The sequence below is a fragment of the Peromyscus eremicus genome, chromosome 19 (assembly GCF_949786415.1).
Source record: "Peromyscus eremicus chromosome 19, PerEre_H2_v1, whole genome shotgun sequence".
NCBI lineage: Eukaryota > Metazoa > Chordata > Mammalia > Rodentia > Cricetidae > Peromyscus > Peromyscus eremicus.
This window is the reverse complement of record NC_081435.1, coordinates 64,814,711-64,839,288: the sequence shown is the minus strand read 5'-3', so window position 1 is coordinate 64,839,288 and position 24,578 is coordinate 64,814,711. Positions and strand designations below refer to the sequence as shown.

Below are 24,578 nucleotides of genomic sequence, written 5' to 3'. Positions count from 1 at the left end.
AAAATGGGATGTAGGCCACAGCCTCTGGGCACCCTTGGGAGCCTCTGCCCTACCATGAGTGAGGGCTCACATCACGGATATTGGAAGACAGGGCCAAGGCCATCCTGACCTTCTGCTGCTCAGAAAAAGCTGCTCACAAAACCTGTCTACTTGCCCTACCACCACCCTCTCACCTGCTCCATCCTCCCTGGAGTTACCCCTTCCCTATCAGGCAGTCTGCTCACTCTCTCACAAGGACACGACTTTGGTCTGTTTTGTTAACAGCTACCTTCACGAAGCCCAAGGTAGGACTGGCTGGAGAAACCTCCATAGACATTTATTAAAAGAAAAGTCCGACCTCCTCTGTTGGTTTTCCTAAGGAAAGATGTAGACTATGCCCCACATTTTGCCACAGGGTTGAGAATATACATTTCCTGTTTTTCCTTCTTCTGTATTTCTCCAGGATAAAAGTTCTATCCACTGGGTCCTCATATTTGTCATCTGTGAAACGAGCTCTTGTTGCCTTCCAGACACACAGTGCTAGAGACCACAGGAATGCACCCCCCAACATGCACACACACACACACACACACACACACACACACACACACACACACCACTGTGTCTCTTTTCCCCACCACAGGGAGACAAAACTCAGTCACCACGTGGCCTGCCTTCCTTTGGTCCCTCCTTCCTCTGATTCCATCCTTCCTCCTCCCCCATTGAACAAGGGAGCAATGCTGAGGGGCAGAGGGCCCACCCAGCCTCTTTCGTACATTTCTGGATCTCCACGACCTCGCTGGGGTAAAGCTCCACCTCCAGACGCCCGTCAGCCTGGTTCTTATCCAGCCAGCGGTTGGCAGGGAAGGTATACTGCTTGCCTTGGCGGGGCACACGGATCTGGACGCTGCCCAGGAACCAGCCTGCATGCATGCCTGTGCTGTCGTGCCCAATCACCAGCCTGTTGATCTGGAAGGAAACTCCAGGAAGGGTGTGTGAACAGCAGTGTGCAGAAATAGTCAAGCCTCCACCTCCATCACTCTGAGTACTGGTGCACAAAACCTCCCCTCAACTGGGGCCTCCAGCACCCTGGGAGAAGGCTCTGATCCTGCCTGTCCTGGCAATCAGGAACCTGGGGAACCGCCTACCCAGGTGGGCGTTTCCTGCCCAGAGGCTCCACCCCCTCCTCCTCCTCAGTCTAACTCACTTCCACCGTCAGCTGTGAGTAGTGGGCAGAGTTGGCAAGGACTTTGGAATCTGTCAGGTACTTTAAAACGAGCCTGTGGCCGCGGGAGCAGTTAAGCGCTCCACGCGTCCAGCAGCTGCCACTGCTTTACTTTGCTTTGATTTGAAGTCGTACAGTGGCGCACATTTCTGCATCACCTTGTCATTTCCTCCCTGTAGGGTGAGAGAACTTGCAGAAAGTCTCTCCTAACAGGGTGGTTCTGTATCCAATCCTCCTCTTACTCTCTGACCCGGGGAACATTGTTCTCTGTCTGTGAACAGTCTAACGTCCCTTGCTTCGCTACTTGACACGGTGACATCTTTGCCTGTAGGCAACCAGGGGTGAGAGCTCAGATGGCCCCGTCTTCGTCCTTACGTGTGTTTGCTTTCTCAGGGTTCGAACAGCTTTCATTTTTGTGGAAACGCTGTATACAGGTTCAATTTAACAATGGATGGGATGAGCAGACGGCCTCTAAGAACCCTTCCAAGTCTTGACTTTTTCTCTGTAGTGCTTTAGGGGTTGGGGGGGGGGGGGGCGGGTGGTGGCACTACCTATGTCTGATGCCCAAAGTCCACATTTAGAAAACTGTCCACTCAAGCCCTGGTTCTTGCTTTCACACGTACTAAGGGCCTCTTTGCAGCTGTTGGGGAAACACCGTCACAGCTCTCACAGCTGAGTTTATGGAGCACACGCCCCTGAAATTGCTCAGTTTTCAGGTTATAAAGCCCGGGAGCCCTCCGGATGCCTGACCAGACAGAGGAGAATGCCATTGCTTTTCTGTGATGCTGGGACTGTCACAGTTCCAGGGAGAGAGTAAGGAATGGTTAGGACAAGGGCAGGTGTCTGTTGTCAGACATGACTGGAAGCTCCCAGAAGACAAGAACTGTCACTCAGTTCTACATCCCCTCAGACTGGAGCGGAGTAATTGTTTAGCAGTGTGCACTGAGGCCTGACAGTAAGTGGGTGGGTATTCTAGCAGATTCAATACTCATACTAATCCCATGGCATCTCCATCATTGAGAGTGAGACAATTGATAAAGACAAGGTTAAATAACTTGCACATGGTAAGTCTAGAAATGCTAGGCTCCCAAGCTCTTGCCACACTCTTCACTGAGGGAGTTTCACTAACATGAGGGCAAGTCTCCATGGCCTTCAACTGTCAACCCCCTCCCCTCAGGCACCCAGAACTCCTTTGGTAAAGGGAAAAAATTATCATTTCATAATTATTAATTTATCTTAAAATGTAAATCTATTTGAAGTTCATTCACCTCAAGGGGTAAATGACTACAAAACCTTCCCCTAGAGTACAGGTTGACGAGAGAAGAGGGTTCACATGAAAAAGGGGGAAGCCCATAGGCGAGGAGGGGCAGCACGATGAGGTCACAAAGGGCATGCCCCACCCCAGGGCTCATCACGTGACATTTGGAAACGCACACTCAAATCCAGAATTGGGAGATATTTTATCCCTTCCCTTTGGTTCTTCCTTCTCTCTTTTCCCTCCCTGAATCCAGCATCCCCCTCTCCAGCATCCATGCTCCATCTATATTAACCCAGAACTGTAGGTAAAAATGTTGGGGGTAACGTTACTAAAAATGTGTATTACAGCCTCAAAGATGCTCTACAAGCGTAACTACTGCTCATGTATCTGCAGCTGTTTGTCCATGGGGGAAACAAAATACTCTCTAGCAATTGCTAAGAGTGTGGTTCTTTTCCTTCAAAATGGGCTCACCCATGTGCATATCAGTGCAGATGTGAATGTGTATGTGGACACATGTGGGCCAATGTAGGCACATGAGGAGATAATGTCACCTGATTCTGGGATGGACACTTACAGTTCCAATATTCAGGGTCTCCAGTGTGAACTCATCTACCCGGCCACGTTCAAAGTAGTCTTTGAGGTTGTTGTCAGAGACAAGAAGAACTTGCTTGATGGTGTCAGATTTCTCTCCATAGAGCTTGATGTACACCCTAGAATCTGTGCTGGCCCCAGAGACATCCCCGGTCTTCACACTGATGTGATAGCGAAAGTCTGAACATGCCAAGGCAGAGAGAGACAGGAAGTTAGTGCAGGTCATGCAAGGATTGAGGTGTTAGAAAGAGGGGACAGTCTACAGCCGGGGAAGACCCAGGCTAGGAGTCAGGACCCTGGGACCTGGAGCCTGGAGCCTGAAACTGGTAGTAGAGGGCTCCCTCCATCTCTGTGGAGCCCCCTCATCTATAAAACCAGGGCCCTGCCTCTTCCTGTTCTGTAGTAGATGGCTGTGCTGAAGGTAGGAAAGTAAGTTTTAGACAAGAACACCCACATTCCAGAGTCTCGAAGCATCTCCAGAAATCCCCTGATCCAGCTTCTGATGGGTGAGGAACCAGCGCCCAAGGCAATCGAGTTTTCCAGTACTTATCACGTTGGGCAAACATTCTATGCTAGTATTGCTAAGTACTCTCATCCCGACCTTACAGGCAAAGTATGTAGAGCTCAGGTCAGATGTTTGACACAAGATGGTAACAATAAAGTCACCATCCAGGAGTAAAATCTTGGTATGTATTTAAAGCTGCTCCCTCCCCTCATAGGATACCATGCAATGTTATCCCATTTTATCTCCCAGAAATCTCTGCACCAGCCTGTGTGCGGGATAAAGAACACTAGAGGAAAACGTAAGTTGCGGGACAACACCAGCTAAGCTCTAGCTGTCTAGGCAGGCTCCAGGGTGTGTTTCTTAGACAAAGAAGAGCATGTTAAAGGCCAGTCACTCATTGCTCCTGTAGGCTCTTCCTACTGGGATGTAGTCTAGAGAAAATAAGCCAAGACCCCATGCCTGAGGCCATCTGCAACAGAGCTCCCCTGGGGCCATCTGCAGCCACCTGTCAGCTCAGCTCCACCAGGGACATCCACAGGCACTGGGAAAAACAGATGGCTTTGCTGCTGAAAGATGCAGCAGGAACCAGAAGACTTCTTCCTTGTGTCCTTTCCTATATAAACCTTTCCAAGGCTCTGACTAAGAGAGCAGGAGTGTGGGTGCTCTGTCTACACGGTGGAATGGGAGCCTGCTGCAGTGGGAAGAGCAGCAAGCTAAGGTAGAGACATTCTGGGAACTGATCCCAGTTCCATCAGCAACCATAGGCCTGTTCCAGTCATGGGGAACATATCCTCTTATAGTAAACATGGGTGACCTCTTCTCATGAGCTCCTTCCTAGTTCTTAGGCTCTGTGACATTGAGCGCTACACTGGATGTTCTAGTTCAACTGTGTGATCTGACCTTAGTAAAGATAAATGTTAGTATCTACGTCTTCCAGGCCTTGGTTTCCCCTTATGACAAATGGACAATGTTAGTTAGCTCTGCCTCCCTCTGGGGTTATTGTAGGGCTCAGATGAGTTACACCAGGGAAACACGGAGTGCTACATTGCTGGACTCTGGAGGTGTGTCTCTTTTAAACATTATCTAAAGTGCGTGATCAGAGCACAGCATCTGGACACATATCACTAGTAAGGAAAACTCCAGGGCTCCACGACAACTCTTAGCAGTTTAAAAGTCCTCATTCAACAGTCCCTTCAAAATGCATTTCTGCTCACAAACCGGGGTCCCCGTGCCTGGTGCCATCAGCTGGTGCTATTGTTCCTGTTGCTCTGCTGACCCATACTCATTCAGGGCCTAACACCGTGGCCATGCTTGGATGGTGCATTCAAGCACAGACACACAAGAAGTTTCCAGACCTCTTTTCTCCACCACCCTGTGCTGCTTTCATGAAACAAAGTGAAGAAGATGTGTCTTCTCTGAAGGTCTAGGTCCTGTTTAGCTGAGGGGGCACCTGACATGCCCTCGGGACACCCATCACCTGGTCGTCGGGACAACTCACTCTTGAGCGTGGCATTACTGTCACTGGGTAGCAGCTCTCGGACCAGCTGTCCATCATCCTTGTCCTTGTCCAGCCACCTTGAGAGAAATGAGGCAGGGTGTTAGTTCTCTGAGTGGAACAGGCAACACCCCAACCATCACATCCCTCATGCAGTCATCAGGAGGCCCGGAGTTTGGAGTTCAGCAAAAGAAAGTGGGTCTTTGAGATCTCCTAGCAAAGCATTCCAACCTAGACCAGAGGAAGACTTTCTGGAGAAGGCTGACGGCTGGCTGAGATTGGAAAGATGACAAGATGTTGGCCAGAAAAAAAAGAGAGAGGAGCATCTCGAGGGACAAACAAAGCCTGGGATGGAAGTCCAAGCGTTGCTGAAAGGCCTATGAAGATGGAATACAGCAAGTGAGAGCCAGGGTTGCCAGTAAATGAGGATGGGCAAGGACAGGCCACAGGACCGTGATGAAAGGCCAGTTATTGTCAAACACATCTTCTCAGGGTCAACTGTGTGTGGCGCTGGGACAGAGCTCTATCTGGGAGAAAGCGGACAGAAAGCAGCTCAGGCTGCTGACAGCCTACAGCATGACCAAGAAGATGGCATAGACTCAATGAGGCACAGAGGGTAGGCTTGAACAAAGGACTGCGACAAGGATGCAGAGAAAGGAGAAGGACCTGTGGAGAGGGAGCTGAACTGGAGTCTTCAAAGATGGATGAGATTTGACTGCAGGAAAAGGCCAGTCCGTGTTTTTCAGGGCTCAGGGTTGATATCTATGCCTCATCAATATGTCATACTGAGCAGTGGCTCCAACCCTCTGTTGGCTGTCCCCCAGAGGAAGAAATGGGGGACATCTACCTGCAAGGCATCTTTCCCTTAGAACACAGAGGCCAAGCCGGAAAAGTAAGACTATCGTGCAAGCACATGTTGTATATATCCCACAGGGAGGTTAGTTTGTAACCCAGTGCCAGTCACTGCTCTCTAGGGTCTGACTTCTTAAACTGTGGAGCATGACCCTACAGAGAGCCGTGGAACTCAATGCGGGATTTGTGAAACTGGGGAAACAGTGACGAGGCTCTGATTCTGATGCACAACAATCCAACCCTAAAGAGAAAAGGGTGAAAAATCCAAGGTAGCGGTGCTGGCTGGCGCTGTGCTGGTGACGTCACTCAGCTCTGAGCACACAGCACTTTCCTGCTAGTGTAACCACATGCAACGCCAATGTAACCTGGAGCTCTTTGACCGACCATTGTGTCATGTTACGAATCACAGTGTTTTTACACTCTACATATAATTTTTTCTGCTCTTCTAGAAACATAATTGTTTCATCATGAAAATAAAGACCTTTACTGTTTCCCTACCATCGTTCCTTATGAAATGCCAAATTAAAATATCTATATTTGATTGTGTTAGAATATTTAGTTTTTATGATTGTTGTTTGAGTTTCTGGCTTGAGTTTGACTTAAAAGATTATCAAATGAATGTTGCCTTGGGATTAAAGTAAAATTTCCAACTATTTCTGAAATGATCCCAAGCATCCTTCTGCCATTTTGTACTATCTGTTTGTGCAGAGCAGAGCTATCCACATTGACAGTTGGAAAATCAAGGTATCGGTCAGTTCTGAGAAACATTCAAGATACTCAGCATTCTGCAGAATCAAACATTCAGCAACTATTTAACTTTTTCTGCAAAAACAAATCAATAAATATAACCACCTCATTAGCAAAATAGCTAATTAACTAAAAACAACTAAATAAAAAAATTAATTAAAAATTTGGATTTTGTCTCTAATAAATGGTAAGATTATTTGTATATCAAAGAGTTGTAACAGATTTCTTTATGATTTATTATACAGAAATGTTTTCTTTGTTAGCAATGTTAGCTATTTTATTGACCTAGACACCTAGGATCAGATATACATTTCTTGGGCAAAAAGAGACCATGAGTGGAAAAACTAAGAACTTTGTGTTAGAGAATTGCAGAGACCAAGGCATTTTTGTCTAGAACACATATCTTCCTACTTTATGCCTCAGTGCTTGTCTTCAAAGTCCATCCCTTCACAATCCTGGAGGGTAGAGCTTTCTAAGCCTGTGATGATGCAATATGCAATATTATAATAAAACGTATCTCTTACATTCTAAGAGACTAGAACTTTTGCCGGCTCTCACAGGCAGGGTTAATTATACACCCTGAGGTCACTTAAGATTGCTGTCCTGTTGTGTACAGTCCATAAGAAAACAATGTAATAACCAACCTTACCTGCTTTGGATTTCCCATTAGCTTTTACAACCTAAGCTATGCATAGCTGTAATCTTAAATTATCGACTCTTCCATGTTGCTGACCCAAGAGTAATATGTGTATATTACATACATATATAAACAGTAGTATGTTTATATGTATGTATGTTATGATAATTATTTGCTGGAAACAGAAAATAGGCTGAAAGCAGCCTTATAAAATGAATATCTACCATAAATGCTGGAAGCAGCATTTGGATATATGGCTTGGTAGTGTTCGCTTGTAAACTGGGTCATCTGGAATAAATGACTTAATCCCTTGTAAGACTCTATATTCCTCATGTGATGCTTTCTGTGTTGCTTGATAAAGAGAGAGCAAAGCCCTTTTCTAGGGACATACAGACTTAGAGCCAGGAACAGACAAGTTCACAAGACAGTATTCAGTCAGACACAGATTCAAACCCACACAACAGACAGACTGGAACAGCAGGAAATCTAGGCTCTCTCTAGATTAAATTGTACCGAGGGTCAGCTTTTTTATTTAGTTCCCTTGATGCTACACCTATGCATTATTGGTGACTTGAGGTTGTCATTAATGCATTCAAACCAACACATAAGCCTGTAAAGGAAGCCAGGGCCTACAGCTCATGAAGGAAGCCAAGGCGCCACCTCCTCCCTGACCCTTTTGGCATGTAGCTCAGGCCTCCTGAATAATGACCCCTTCCCAGGGCCAGTGAGATAACACCATGCTTTCCTCAGCTCTTCTTACTTATTTCATACCCAAATCCCAAGGGCTCCCACTCCCCGGGGACCTTGCTGTCAGCTTGTATTAGCAAACACTAAAACGCTGTTCATTTATGTAAGCTTTAGGGCTGTGGTTCAGAACACTGGAAAGATGAAGCAGAGAGTTCCAGACACATAGACTCAGATTCATGGTGTCATCCTAAGCAATGGTGACAGAGGATTTGGGAACCACAGACTGTTACCTTCCATCCCTTAAACTGAACCATTGGGACTTTCCCTTTCTCTGTCTTGTAAAGTCACTGATGGCTCCCATAGTCACAGAGCCCACAGGAGAGATGGCTGGGATGTTGTCTGGCCATGAATGGAAGCAGATAGGCCACCAGTCATCAGAAAATCTCACCTGTTATTCCTTGTCTCCTCCATTTATCTATTCCCAGCCCCTCCCAAGAGGTAAAAGGAAACCATGACACATGCTTTTGTTGCTACCCAAATACTTAGAGTTATTAATAGATATAGTTTTAAAAAGCTATTTCCTTTCAGCTTCAAATACTTCAACCTAGTTTTGCCATGAGGTGTTGCTAAATGGATGCTAGCATGCTGGTAGCTTCATGACTCTTTCCCTGGAGCTCACAGGAGTGCGCACACTACACACACACACACACACACACACACACACACACACACACACACATACACACACACACACACTTAAAATAGCTCAAAACTACTTTGCCCTCCCTACTATGGGAGTTACACAGCTCAGATGAAGAATGAATCAGTGTATGGGCTCAGGCCCCAAGTTAATCAGGTAGTGTGCTCCTCCCAGGCATTAGCACAGGTGAATGAGAGCCAGTGGGCTTTCACAAAACATTGATATTTCTCCTTGTTCTAAAATGTCTCTATTGGCAACTTTAGGAATCACCAGGAGCTGCTGGTTGTGCAAGGAACGCTTCAGAAAAATAGTGCAGAAACTTTTCCTCACTCTTGAGAGAAGGAAATACAAAGTCAGATACCTTGAAATAATGGAACCAGGCAAGAAATGTGGTCAGATTATTCAAACAGAAATCCAGGCAGGTGGTGGTGGTGTATGACTTTAATCCCAGCACTCAGGGAGGCAGAGGCGGGTGGATCTCTGTGAGTTCGAGGCCAGCCTGGTCTACAGAGTGAGTTTCAGAACTGCCAGAGCTACACAGAGAAACCCTATGTCAAAAAAAAAAAAAGACAAAACAAAAACAAAAAAATCCAACTTGTATCCATATTTCATTCTACATCTGGCTAAACCTCTAACAAATCACTTAAATTAAGGAAATGTCAGGGTTTTTTTGGTTGGTTTGTTTTTTATGAGAAAAACCATCATGTTGGCACTAGATGTCCACTGGAGTGCCTCTGCTCAGCAGGGGTGGGGTAGAAATGTGAGACTCAGGTCTGCACACCTCCTGCAAGGCCACTTCCTTCACCAAGTGCCGCTCTGAACCGTTTTCCTCACTGCTCCATGTAAGAGGATGAGTCTTTCTCTAGCACCAGCTGGAAGAAAGGAAGGCAGAGGACATGCGTACCTGAGGCACGGGAACTCGACATTGTCGCTCTCGGGCTGGCCTTCCTCTCTCACCAGCACCCTGTCCAGGTACCAGCCGCTGCCCGAGCCTTTGCCATCGTGTCTGATCCTCACTCGCCTCACCTTCCTCATGGTGACAGACTCAATGGTGAACTCATCGGCCTTTGGGAAAGAAAAGACAGCAAAGTCACGTAGACAGTGACTCCCCTGAGACCCAACACCAGCACACTCCAGATATTCAAAGGCAGAGCTGAAAGGATAAGCTACAGTTCTTTCACGGGGACACACAAGCTACCGCAGGGAACAGAAATATAAAATACATACAACCATGGTCTCCTTATCCCTCCCCAGGTGGTACAAATTCTACCTACAACCTCCTGCTCAGTGCCTTTACCAACACAGCCTTCAAATGCCCACCCTTGAGTTGGCTCAGTCTTCTACTTGAATTCTTTCGTGCCAAGAAAAAGGGTGAACGGAGGAAGGAGGAGCAGAGAATCTACAAATTCCTTCTACCCATACATCCTCCACTTCACATCACTGGAACAACGACTCTTTCCTGGGCATCTACTGTGTGCTTAGGACCATATCTGACCCTGTGCAGCCCATCAGGTCTCCATAATCTCCACAATGGCCAAGCACAGGTTGGCATCCTTGCCCTCATTTAGATACAAGCAAAGTGTGGCATAGGAGAGGGCCATGAGTGGTCTAAGGCTGACTTTCCCTAGACCTGTTTGATACTTTCTCCACAGCCCTTTGGCCCAGATTAGAGCCACGTGATGGTTGTGGTGACCTAGGGGGATACCTGACACATTGTATTGTGGCTAGCAATAGATCTCAGTTCTTTCACATCCATGTCTGGTGTTTTTCTTGGTTTCTCGAAGGAAGGAAAGAAGGAAGGAAGGAAGGAAGGAAGGAAGGAAGGAAGGAAGGAAGGAAGGAAGGAAGGAAAGAAGGAAAGGAAGGAAGGAAGGAAGGAAAGAAGGAAGGAAGGAAGGAAGGAAGGAAGGAAGGAAGGAAAGAAGGAAGGGATGATATGAACAAGCTTCCCCCGGTGACCATGACTAATAGAAAATGTGTATTGTCTTCTATTTTCTCCCAGCCTGAATCCTCTAGGATACACTTGAGATGACCATCATCCTTCCCAACCTGAGGGGAGGGTAGGAGACCACAATTTCTCCACAGTGGCTCTCCAGCTTCTAGCTGCACAATACTGGGAGCCTTGTAGTTGCCGTCAATGTTAGCAGACGACAGTGAGCCAAATTTGCTCAAGGATCCAAACAACCAGATATTTCTGTGTCCTTCAAGTGGCTCCTACCTGGAGTCCCTAGGACCCCACTCCCCTCATCCAGACAGATGTTACGTCACTGTTGAGGTCCTGACACCAGCCGTCAGCTCTACTTTGAATGAACAGGGAAGCTAGGAAGACAAAGCAGGGTGGGCTGGGAGGAGGGTGGCTCGTCACTGCAGCTTACATTGCCTTTCTCAAACAGGTCGGTGTTATTCCTGCAGTTGTAGAGTAGTCGCTCCCCGGTGTCCCCCACATCACCAAAAAGGCAGAGGTAGACATTGGCATCCGTCCCCGCACCTTCGAGTTCCCCTGTGCATACAGTCACACGGTACCGGGCCACTGACAGACAGAAAAGGGGACACCATTGGCTGGCTGCCTCTGCTCCCGTGCCTAAGCTCTGCATCCACCTCTTTCAGCTCTTATCTGGGATGACCTCGTCCCTCAACTCAACTTCCCAAACCCCACTGCAGGGAGCCACTTGGGAGCTGACTCCTAAGTCTTGGTTTAGACAGATCAGAGGCTCTTCATGTCTGTCAATCATCAGAAACCCATGGGAAATGTTTACAAGAATTCAGATTTCTGAGGCCGGCTTCAGACTTCCCACACCTTAATTTCCAGAGGGAAGACCCTTAAAACTGAGTTGTTGATGAACCCCCTGTGGAGTCTGAGGGAAGGAAAAGTGGCACTTAGAACTAGTGTTCAGTGGAAATGGAAAGGAAGCAACAGGTAGGTGATGTAATTTAAAGGCAGTTTTTGGTGATAGACCAGATAGGTAATCAAGAGAAAGAGAAATCATGTTTTGGTCTTGGCAGCTAGAGGATAGAATTGTTAATAAGGTGGAAGAGAGCTGTGGTAGGGGTGAGTTTGGGGATGGAAATCAAGGTTTTGTTCTGGTCACTATACATTTGAGATGCCAGTTAGATGTTTACAAAACAGAAGTCAAGATGGCAGTTAAATACATCTGGAGGGCCCAGGTCTGGTGATAAGACTTTAGTCATCATAGGTAGATGCATTCCATTTAAAGCCATGAAATCTGGTGGGAGCAATGATGAGGAAGATGTAGACAAGGATTGAAAGAATATTTGAAGATAAATGGTCCCAAACTCCCCAAATTTGAGTTAAAAACATTAATCTATATATTTGACATTTTATATAAAATGAACTCTGAATAGGAAAAAATCCAAAGAGATTTCCTTGTAAACACATCATAATAAAACTTCTAAGAGCCAAAGACAAAGAAGAAATCTTAAAAAGGAGCAGCAGGAAATTGAGCACAAGGGATATGCCATAAAAATTAACCAACAACTTTTCATCCAAAACTATGGAAACCGGAAAACAGTGGGATGCTTTCAATAAGCTGAAAGAAAACGACCATTATCCAAGGATTCTATATCCACTAAAACTACCCTTCAGGGATGAAACAGAAATTAAAGCATTCCAAAACAAACAAGTACTTCAAGAATCTTCCATCACTAAAAGGCATTCTCTGTAACAAGTATTAATGGGAGATCTTCACATTAGACAGTAACTTGAATTCACTGGAGTATTATGAGTCATGAGAAGAGATAAAGCGATAATGGCAATGATACTGTACATGTATTTTTCCATTTTTAATACCTGTCTTCTCACATTTTATATAAAAACACAACAGCAGAGAACAATAACTATAAAAATGCACTGGTGAGTCTTTCATATGTAAAAACAAAATTTCAATATAGGGTATCACATATCCTAGGCAAAGATACAATTTAAATAACAACAACTGTGTGTAGGAAAGTGTATGGGGGTGAAGTCTTATATATCACTAAAATTAAAGTTGACGTTACTTTGAACTAGGTTGTTCTAAGTTAAGATGTGGATTGTAATTTGGAGGAGACTATTTAGAAAGTATCTGAAATAATATGTAGTAAAAGAAGCAACAAAGAAAGAGAGATGGTATTTTATAAAATCTATGTAATGCTAAAGAAGATAATAATGTAAGAATTGAGGGAGCCAAAAATACAAGCCTTAGAAAACATATGACAGATGTAAATCTTACCATATTGGTAATTACATTAAATGTGACGTATTGTTTGTAAATGGACTTAGTGTTTCAAAAACAGTAGACTACAGTGGGCAGCCTGCAGAGATGGAGGCCAATGATGCTACACACAGCCAGCCAACGTAAGATGTATTGTTGACATAGGAGAGCCTCTAGGAGCTTCACAGGCTTCGAAGAATGTCCACAGATATATTGAGGCAGCAAAGAGCTTGAGGGTTTATGGTTGGTAAGGGGTAAGATTGGGGTGAAATGATCCTGTAATAGGCCAGGTAGCACAAAATTCCCACCAGGGCCGAGGGACAGAGGACCCATGTATTCCCACCAGCCTGCTTAGGTATGAGGCAGAAAGGACAAGAAAAATGAAACAGTTGGAAACTGTCATTAGTTGAATAATCAAAAGGAAATCTACTATACAGAGACTGTCCAAATGGATATGGATCTAAATATCTTCTCACAAAGAGATATACTTTAGATTCTGCAGCATAAATAGGTTGAAAGTAAAGAATGACTACCAAAACTGACTTACAATGAAACAGACTCATAGAGTAAAAAGATTGAATAATTAAAATAAACTACCCACAAAGAAAAGCCTGTGTCCTTACTGCATGTCTTACCACAGAAATCTACTATACATTTAAAGAAAAAAAATTTTTTCTGAAGAGTGTGTAACAAGAAAAGAGTAGGTATATTGATTTACTTTTCTCCTAGTTATGACCAAATACCTGATGAGAAGACACTTAAGGGATAAGATGTTTATTTTGGTTCAGGGGTGAAAGGGACTCAGCCCATCCCGGTTAGGAAGGCATTTGGAAGAGTGCTTTCAGCTGTGACGGCAGGAGCATGAAGTTGCTCGCTCACCAACGGATGGGCTCAGGAGCAGCGATGTGAGTGCTCATGTTCTGTTCCTTCCTCCTTTTCCCTCTATTGCTCTGTCCACCCTTTGGCCCATGTGATGGTTCCACTCCATTCTGTGTGGGCCTCTCTCAATCCTGGTAGGTCTCTCTCCCTTAGTCTCCTCTAAAATACCCTCAAGACGTATCCAGAAGTGTGTGTCAGTCTCCATGGTGATTCTAAACCTAGTCAGATTGATGATGAAGATTAACCATCACAAATCCACTCCTTGTCAACTTGACATTTAAACACATCTCTGTAATCCATAATGCTCTACCCTTGACCTATGCCAATCTCATAACGCCAAATGTATCCAATCAAACTTCAAGTGGTACCACAATCCTACAATTCCATGAGTAGGCCCTTACACCTGAGGCACACTTATTTGTCCGGGTGCAAGGTCCTTGATTTGCTTTAATGTCACTAATACTTTTTAACATCTGCAGCCACACTGCCCACACCTGCCTTGTCTGTGACCTTAACTGGATTCACACTCCTTTTCTTTCCAAACTATATGGGTTTTTTTCACTTCTTTCTGGTCCACTTTTTGTTTTGAATTCTCACTACAGACCTCACTAAATGCAGTAAGCAATAAACCATGCCACAGCCTGCATGCTATACTCAAGTTTGAAGTTTCTTCCCATCAAGTAAGTTACTCCATTGCTTTTTTTTCTTAATCCTGCCCCACCTGAGTTTTCATGACATAGGTATAATGCAGCCAGTTTCTGGGTCAGAACATAACATGCATGGCCGCTAGCTCCATTCTCGATAGCATCATTATTTCCTTCTGAACCCTCCTAAGTATAACCTTGTCTGTTAACATTTCTGTTGACACCCTGGTCTTCCTTTCTCCTGCTGGAACAGCTTACAGAATTCTGGGGCTTCCCCAGCTTTCACTTCCAAACTCACCCATATTCCTTCCTCAAACCAGTTCCAAAGGCTTAAGAACCACATGCTCAGGTTTCCTGCTACAACAGAAACAGCCTTACTCCTATGTGCCAATTTTCTATATTAATTGTCTCTCTCATTGCTGTAGCCAAACACAAAAGCAAGTTCATGAAGCAGAGGCTTATGTCGGCTCACAGTTTAGGAGAATATAGCCCTTGGCAGTGGCTTGTGGTGGTGGCAGCCAGAGTGTGAGGCTGCCCGTTCACACTTGATGGCACAGACAGCAGCAACAAGCCAATGCTTAGACCACCTTTTTTCTTTTCCCTCTTTGGTTCCATCTAAGCCCTAAACCCATGCAATAACATCTCTCCAATGAGGGTGACCCTTTCCTTCTTAGTTAATCCTCTCTGAAATGGCTTAAAAAATATACCCAAAAAATCCAAGTTTGTAACAAAGGTTAGCAATCATCTTAAGGAATTCATTTTATGAAGTCCACAAATTCTTGGTACCAAAGCTGGCAATGGCATAATAAGAAAATAAATCTATAGACCAGTATCTTTTATGAATATAAATGCAAAAATTCTCAAATATTGCAATGCAGATAAAGAATTATATACTATGGAATTCTGCTCAGGCAGGTGTCTGAGGAACCCAGTGGCCCAGACTGACCATGTCAGCTACCAGCCAGGCCCACAGTCAGGCCTTGGGTTGGCCCACCTTAACATCTACCTTATCTAGGACCTGCTGGAGCTCATGAAGGGATTGGTCCTATGGAACAATATTTGCAGCATCTCCATGACTCAGAGTGGCTGTGGGGTATCTTAGAATAATTTTGGTGAGGATCCAGTGATGATGGTGTAGCAGAAATCAGAGGCCTTGAACCAGACCAATGACTCACTGTAATGAACATTTGCTAGTAAAGATGATTGGACAAAGGAGTGTACTATGTGAGACCACTCCCAGTGCCACCAGGACAAATGAAGAGGTGTTGGAGAGGCAGGAAAGATGGAGGAGTGAAGAGTGGGTTTTTTGTTTTGCTTTTTGGTTGTTTTCTTGATTGCTTTGTTTTGGTTTGATTTTCTAAAAATTTTCTTCTGCGGGGAAAATGCAGGGGTGAGGGGAGGATATTGGGAGACTGGGAAGTGAGTGGAGTTAGGGTGCATGATGTTAAATGCCCAAAGAATCAATAAAGAAATTACGTTAATTAAAAAAAAGTATACACTATGAATGAGTGTGATGGTAAACTGGAAATAGATCTACCTCAAGATCTAGCTATCCCACTCTTGGGCATATACCCAAAGGACTCTACATCCTACTACAGAGACACTCGCTCATCCATGTTCATTGCTGCTCTATTCACAATAGTCAGAAACTGGAAACAACCTAGATGTCCATCAGTAGATGAATAAGTAAAAAAAAATGCTGTACATTATACAATGGAATATTATTCATCTGTTAAAAATGAAACCATGAAATTTTCAAGTAAATATATAAAGCTAGGGAAAAAAATCCCTGAGTGAGGTGACCCAGACCCCAAAAGACAAATATAATATGTGTTCTATTATATATAAATGTTAGCTTTTAAGCCTTTGATAGGCATGTTATAATCTGTATAATCACAGAGATTATCTATAGAGCAAGGGACTAGGGGCAGGAAGGATCTCGAAAGGAGGGGTAGAAAACATCATTATGAAAAGACTGGAACAGGAGGATTAAATGGAGAGGAGGAGGGAAGAAGTCGGTAAGAGAGGGACAATGAGGAGGAACAACTGATACCATTTGAGTACCCATATGGGAACCTGCTCCAATATAAATGTCATTTATATAGATATGAAATCTAAATGGAGTCACCAAATAACAGAAGAGACCAAGCCCTAACTAGACATCTTTTGCTACCAAGTGAAACATCCAGTGCCAGGAATGAGTTACATATAACTGAATTGTTGGCTAAGGGGACCCCATGAAAATCTCCAAACAACTCAGACTGTTCCAAGGCTATTGGTTCTCTACACGGACTGACGGCAAGGCCCTAGTGACACTATGATGCAATAGTGGTACAAACGATGTGGGAGTATCCAACCATTGTCTTATTGGATTGAAGGCTTATTCCATGAGATGGAACCCAAGCCTGAAACTACTCAGGTGACCAAGAACCTGAGACTAGATAGGCCACAGGCTTAGGGAAAACCCAAATATTATTGTTCTACTAAAGGAACATAACAATAAAATGACTCCTGATGACATTCTGCTATACCCATAGATCAGTGTCTCACTCAGCCATCATCAGAGAAGCTTCTTCTTTCCAAAGATGAGGACTAATTTAGAGACCTATAACTGGACAATGTGCAGAGAGTAAGAGACCTTGGAACACTCAATCCTAAATGAGATGTCTTCATCAATTCCTCCCACCAAGGCTCAAGGAACTATGCAGAAGAGGAGGCAGAAAGACCCTAAGAGCCAGAGGGATGGATGACACCAAGAAAATAGTGTCTTCCAGGCACAACAGGATTAACACATGTATGAACTTACAAAGATGTGTCAGCATGCATAGGGACTACATAGTTTCAAGCCAGAGGGGTTCCCAGCACTGAGAGGGGGAAGTGAATAATAGTTCTCATTCCTAATTAAAAAGCTATCTCCAATTGACAAACACATGCAAAGGAAAAATCAGTTTTATCCAATGGAGTCTCACTGGATATATAAACCACACTTAAGGGTAGGCCTCATGCCCAGCAATAGATAACCAACACCAAACAAACTCAATGGTGATTTTAGAGATTTTTTTTTTATGTATCAGACTGCATTGCTGCTTTTTTAACCTTATCAGTCTTTTGCTTGTATATAATAGTTTGTAATTTTATGTTTTTATGGGTTTTGGTTCTCTCTCTCTCTCTCTCTCTCTCTCTCTCTCTGTGTGTGTGTGTGTGTGTGTGTGTGTGTTTCTTGTGCTTTTCTTTGTTTTTTTTTTTAAATTCTGGTTTGTTCATTTTACACGCCTGTTTATTTTCCAAAGAGAGAGAGAGAGAAAGAAAGAACTGGATAGGTGGAGAGGTAGGGAGGATTTGGGATAAGATAAGGGGAGGGAAACCATGATCAGAATATTTTGTATAAATTATTTTCAGTAAGAATCAAATGTATAACTTAAATAAGAAATGTTTGATACAGTAAGAAGTTAAATAAAATAAAATGCCTAATTGGATTCACACAGAATCAGACACTATGACAAGATAGGATTTATCCCAGGAATATAACTTGGTTTAACTTCTAAAAACCAATTAATGTAATATGTCACACTAATAGAATAAAAACCAAAAATCACATGATCATCTCAATAGACACACAAAAAGAATTTGACATACCCTTTCATGATAAAAACCCGTTTTCAAAAAGGAACAAATGGGAATTTCAGCTCATAAAGGTCATCTATGAAACACCTACACTTAAAAGTTCAACATGATTCTAGAAGTCTTCGAGCAAGGCAATAAGATGAGCGAATTTACACTGGCATCCAGGCTGTGTAAAGGCCACAGTAAAGCTGTGTCTCCTCGTGGATGACAGAACTGTGTATTTAGAGAGTCATGGGAGATCCTCTAAAAATTCAGCAAAGTCGTAGAATATAAAACCTACTCTTCCATAATAAATAACTGGAAAAGGAAATTAAGAAACCATTTCTGGACTGAGGAGGTAGTTCAGTTAGAAAGTCCTTGACTAACATGGTCAAAGCCTTAGTCCTCAGCACTGTACAAACTGGGTGTGGTAGCACATGCCTGTAATCTGTGCACTTGAGAAGTGGAGGCAGGAGAACCAGAAAATTAAGGTCATTTTCAGATATATAGTCACTTTGCAGCCCAGTGTACAATACATGAATCCTAATCTCAGAAGAAAACGTATCAAAAGAAGCGAAGAGAAGATGAAAGGGGGAGGGAGAGGGAGGGGAGGTGATAGTTTCATTTACAACAACAGATGGAATGAAACGGGCTGGAGAGATGATGCAACAAGAGGCCAAGAGTACTTTCTACTCTTCCAGAAGCTCCCAGTTTGGTTCCTAGCTCCCACATCAGGTGACTCACAATTGCCTGTGATGCCTACTCTGGTTTCTACAGGCACTCAGACATATGATGTGCCTGTGTACACATGCATGCATACACACATAAAAGTAAAAATGGAAATAAATGTCTTTTTAAAAGAACACAATATTTAGGAATGAATTTAGCAAAACAAGTGAAAATTTTATACTTCAAAAATCACAAAATAGTATTGAGATTAAAGGTTTAATAAATGGACATGGAAACATCCCATGTCCGTGGACTGTGTGACTTAAGATCGTTAATACATCAATAGTCCCCAAACAGAACTACTCTGATGCAATCCCTATTAGAATCACAGTTGACTTCTTTGTCGAACTTGATAAAGTTTTCCTCAAACTCATGTAACATGGCAAAGTAACCCTCAAGAAGGAAAACAGCAAGTGTGGGCAAGATATAGACGAGTAGGGGCCTCCCATGATACTGGTGAAAATGTGCCCATCTTTTGAAAAATAGCTCAACAGTGGCTCAAAAAGTTACTGTATGATGTAGCAGGAGTCTTAAAGGGTCTTATTAATAAAATCAAACCTGTGAGCCAGGTATTGGGGTGAACACTGGAAGATCAGAGAGACAGAACAAGCCACAGCTAACCTCACCTGGCCAACTTCTCAGCTGGTCTTGTTTCCTCAGACTGGAAGCTTCTGTGTCCTCATATGCGAATGGCTCTCAGCTGAACTGTGCTGCTAGAAGCCCGAAAGCTTAACCAGCCAAATGCTTAACCAGCCAAATGCTTCTAGTTTCTGGTCCTCACGCCTTATATACCTTTCTGCTTTCTACCACCACTCCCTGGGATTAAAGGCTTGCTTTCTGGGATTAAAGGCATGATGAGTCATGCCTGGCTATTTCCAATGTGGCCTTGAACTCACAGAGATCCAGAGAGATTTCTGTCTCTGGAATGCTAGGATTAAAGGCGTGAGTGCCACCATTTTCTAGCCTCTGTATCTAGTGGCTGTCTGTTCTCTGACCCCAGATAAGTTTATTAAGGTACACAATATTTTGGAGAACACAATACCACCACAGTATGACTCAGGTTACACATCCCAAGACCAGAAAGCATGTTCATACAAAAACACGTGGATGAATGCCAGGGCAGCAATGCTCATGATAACCAAGAAGCAGAAACAGCTTAAGTAGTCAACAGTTGAGCATGTTACATCCATACAATGGAGTACCATTCATCAATTCAAAAGAAATCATGGCCCAGAAAGATGGCTCAGCATGTAGAGGCGCTGGTACACAGGGCTGGTGGCTTGAGTTGGATCCCTGGCTCCCACAAAGTGTCAGGATAAAACCAACTCTCAAGAATTCTCCTTTAATGGCCATCTATGAGCCAGGGCATTGCACACCCACACACACATACACTAAATAAATACACACAAAACGCCAATACATCGTACGATGGGGGGACCTTGAGCACACACTGATGAAAGAAAACCTGTGTGATTCCATTTGCTAGAGGAGACCAAAACCAGGTTAGTGGTTGTCAGAGTCAAAAGTTATGTGGGGAAAGAGGTGGCTACTAATGGGTATGGGGTTTCTTTAGGGGTATGAAAATGTTCTGGAATTTGATGGTGCTGATGGATGTACAGATCCACTGAATACAGATCAAAAGTCATTGGCTTGTGAACTTTTAGTGTGTGGAATGAATGACACACGGATTTTTCTCAATAAAGTTGTTGTTTTTAAAAAGAGATATTATTCATTGATACCCCACCTAGAGTGAAGATGAAATATATCAGAAGTGAGACAAATCACTGGGAAGTACAGTGGACAAAATCAATTTTAATAATGCACTGATTTCCATATAGGGAAATCTGAAAAAAATCAATCTGACCATGAACCATGTGGGCTCAAAAAGATGTGGTATCTGTGCCAAAGCATTTGTCAGAAGGCACAAAAACATTGTGCATGGAGGCCTGCCTTGAGTAAAACAGGTGCTGGTAGACACTTAAAGCATGGTTGAAGTTCAGGAAAACATCTCTTATCCCCCAACATTACCTTCCCCACAGAATCACATTTCTCAAAGTTAAATCATCCCTGTTTTCCCCGGGAAACTTTCAAAATTCAAATGCTACATGCCTTTGTATAAGCAGCACTGTACATGTCATGCTAGGGTCTGGATCTTATGTGTCCCCAAAAATTTCATATGTTGAAAGCTCAGTCTCCAGTGCTATTCAGAGGTAGAACTTTGGGAGTGACTGGATCATAAGGACTCTGGCCTCATGGTTAATCCATTTATGGATTCCTACCTTAGGCTGCTAAGGTGGTGGAAAATTTGTGAGATGGGGCCTACTGGAGGAAGTAGATCTTGGGGGGCATGCCTTGAAGGCTATATTTTTGTACTTGCCCCTTTCTTCTCCATCTCTACCTCTCTGTTACCATGTTTCCTAGTTTCCATGTGACTTTGGTTTGCCACATGCCTCCTGCCACTTCCCTACATGCCTGGGAACACCCATGGACGAAACCCTCTGAAACTGGGAGCTTAAAAGGAAATCTTCCTCCCTTTACCTTGTTTAACCTCAGCTTTTTGGTCACACTGACAGAAAGCAGACTGGAGATGTGATAACAGGAGGAATGGACAGCTCTGGCTGGTGTTTGCCAACACAAGAAACCAAGGGAAAATCAAAACCTCCAACCTCAGCCTTGTTCCAGCCTGATTTGCTGGTTAGTCTTGCTTTTGTAGTCATGTTGCTGGAAAATTCCTAAAAGCAAAATGGTAACAAACATAGAAATCCCATTCCTGGGGATCCTCATCCCTTTTGTCCCAGAGGTCTCAGATTTGTTCCTTTGGAGGTCCTGACAAGCCCTTATTCCGTAAGAGTCCCTCTGAGCCCACCAGCCACTGAGGTCCCAAACTCTGCCTGGCAAGACACTGTGGACAATTGAACATAATTACATTGCTAGTCATCAACAGTAAGAGACGTTAAACAGATGGGCAAGTACCAGAGCCTCTTGGGCTTTAATTTAAAAATTATGGCTCAATCTGATTAACGAGCAGCAACAATATTCAACACTCATGTCCAACGGATTCTTGCCCACTCATCAGGAGTGTGTAATCACAGTGGAGAAAGTGAATCTCATTTATTTTGCCATCTCCTGAGGGAAAGGCTAGGTGGAAATAAATTGTGAGTTGGTGCAGGCTTTGTCCTCGTCTCTAATCAGTACAATCATTCCCCAAATCCTCTGAACAACTAGACATGACATTAATTGCTTATTTGGCTGGCCATGATTTTGTAAGTAAACTGGGAACACACAACTTCAGACTCTAAGGATTGATTTTAAATTGTTATTTACTCTTTGTACATGACTGCAAGACTCTCCATTAAAGGTCACTGGGAAACCATGCACATTTTTTTTTTTGAGGCAGGGTTTCTCTATAGCTTTGGAGCCTGTCCTGGAACTCACTCTGTAGACCAGGCTGGCCTCAAACTCACAGAGATCCATCTGTCTCTTCCTCCTGAGTGCTGGGATTAAAGGCGTGCGTCACCACAGCCCAGCCATGCATGTTATTTGTTACCTACTAGGGGGTGGGACATTGCCTTTGGCTCTGAGTAGTGGTCCAAGGAACAGTGTGGACCACAGGAGATCTGAGAGAAGACAGGGGTGTGCTCTAAGCGTGAGAGGAAATTTTCATGAGCCAAAAAGAGTAAGTGAGTTCAAGGAATTTGAGTTAGCAGAGGTGCCAAAGAACAACCAAAGACTGGCAGAGGGCATCAGACTGTCTTTATAGCCAGGACAGACAGACAGCCATTCCATCTATATTAATCACTATTTTTTTTCCTCATTGAAATGTTTTTTTAACAGCACAACACTCAAATTACAGCCACGAAAAGCCTGTATTCTATGCGCAGCCAATATGGAGTCTGTGGGAACCATCTCCTCCCACGACCTCTACTGTCAGACTCCTTGCCCTGGCTTGGATGGACTTTGTCTGCCTTTCGGACAATAGCTGCCCAGGTAGGAAGTTTACCACAGCTGGTTTCCACGGCATTTACACACCATGCCCTGTAGTTCCCCCTTCAAGTGATATATTGAGCTCATTATCTGTCTAGTTCCCTCATTCTCTACCTGACTTTAGAGCTTTTTCTCTGCACGGATAATCATTTGTGGGTTTGCTTCTCAAACTGATCCCCTCACACTGAGAATGGAATGACCCTGGCACAATGTGGAAACAATGGTGCCAGAGGGACTCAGGGATGGTGCCAGAGGGACTCAGTGATGGATCAGGTCCCACGAAGGCTGGGAAAGGCAAGAGGTGCCTTTTCTAATATTCTCACTAGCTGTGTCCATTTCTGTTGCTGGGACAAATATGCTAATCAAAACCAGCTTTGGGAAGAAAGGGTTTATTTGGCTTATAATTCCAGGTTATGGTCCATTGTTTCAGGGACGTCAAAGCAGGAACTCTAGCAGGTAGTCATACCACATCCACAGTCAAGAGCAGTGAGAGAATAAACAAGCCCTTGCTGGCTTCCTGCTCATTCTTACAGTTTAGGCCCCAGTCAATGGATGTTCCTAATCAATTAACAATCAAGACAAGTCCCAAAAGACGTGTTCACAGGTCAACCTGATCAAAATAATGGCTCATTGGGACTCTCTTTCCTAACTAGCATACCAGGCATAGCCCTGGGACTCCAATTAGCATAGCTGGGTTTGGCCCAGGAACCTGCATTTTAATAAACACAATGGGAAATTTGATATAAATTGACCCTTGAGCATGCTTTAAGAGATATTGCCTATTATGGGCTGCATTGAAACCCAAATTCATTTGCTGAGATTCTAATCCCTAGGATCTCTAAGACCACTGGGAGATGGCAACTTTAAAAGATAAGTAAGGTAAAATGATGCTGTGTGGGTGGGACCTCATCCATTCTGCTGACATCTTTGTGAGAGGAAGAGATGAGAACACCTATGAGCAGGTACCCAGAAGACCCGAGGACCCAAGTACCATTGCCTCTAGATGGAGGAGAAAGATGCCAGGAGAGATGAACCTTGAAAACACCTTGATCTTGGATTGTAGCACCCAGAACTACTTGAAAACAAATTCCTGTTGTGTAAGCTACCAAATTCACAGTTCAACGTTTTGTTATGGCTGCCCCAGTAAGCCAACATACTACCTTAGGACCATGGGACAGCAAAAGTTGATGTCACTACCTTCAGTGAGGGAGGTGGGTCCCAAGAACCTACAGCAAGGGTCTGGGGACGCAAGTGTGAGTCGAGAGAATGCACCCCCACCCTGTGCCCCAGGGTTTTTGATGACAACAAAAGAGGATTCTTGAGAGAAAGTCATGCTTCAGTTGAGGCAAAGAGCAAAGAACGTTCTGGGCATTCTAAGTTAAACTGGCAGATGTTTCCTTTGGATAACCTCACTAAAATGAGAATCTAAATGACTTTAAAGATCGAACCAAGATGTCTGGTGGAAGAGACAAAAACATAAACAGCAAGAAAATTCTGGAAACTTTAAAACAGCAGAGAAGTGGGACATCCTCAGTGATGGTGGTTCTTAGTGTGGTTCGGTGGGGGGGGGAGTGGAGGAAGGTTATGCAGTGCTGATATTCTCAAAATTTGCTGGTTAATCACTGTGGTGACTTGAAAGAAAATGGCCCCCAAAGGGCGTGGCACTATTAGGAGGTGTGGCCTTGTTGGAGGAAGTATGTCACTGTGGGGATGGGCTTTGAGAGGTCTCTTTTACTCAAGCTTCCCTCAGTGTGACAGTCAGTTGACTTCCTGTTGCCTGCAAGATGAAGCACTCTCAGATACTTCTCCAGTACCGTGTCTGCCTATGTGCTGCCATGCTCCCCATCATGAG

General features: G+C 44.0%; 1 protein-coding gene across 1 annotated transcript in view; it reads right to left on the bottom strand.

The window, feature by feature from the left end:
* The window catches only part of Loxhd1 (lipoxygenase homology PLAT domains 1), a 161,523-nt gene that overhangs the window by 81,462 nt on the left and 55,483 nt on the right, over positions 1 to 24,578 (bottom strand). The window contains exons 12-17 of the mRNA XM_059246129.1: positions 22,290 to 22,359; positions 11,052 to 11,206; positions 9,581 to 9,741; positions 5,057 to 5,133; positions 3,037 to 3,233; positions 756 to 948 (exon numbers count right to left, since the gene is read on the bottom strand). Of these exons, the coding sequence (XP_059102112.1) occupies positions 756 to 948; positions 3,037 to 3,233; positions 5,057 to 5,133; positions 9,581 to 9,741; positions 11,052 to 11,206; positions 22,290 to 22,359 (853 nt within the window). The remainder of the gene's footprint in view (positions 1 to 755; positions 949 to 3,036; positions 3,234 to 5,056; positions 5,134 to 9,580; positions 9,742 to 11,051; positions 11,207 to 22,289; positions 22,360 to 24,578) is intronic.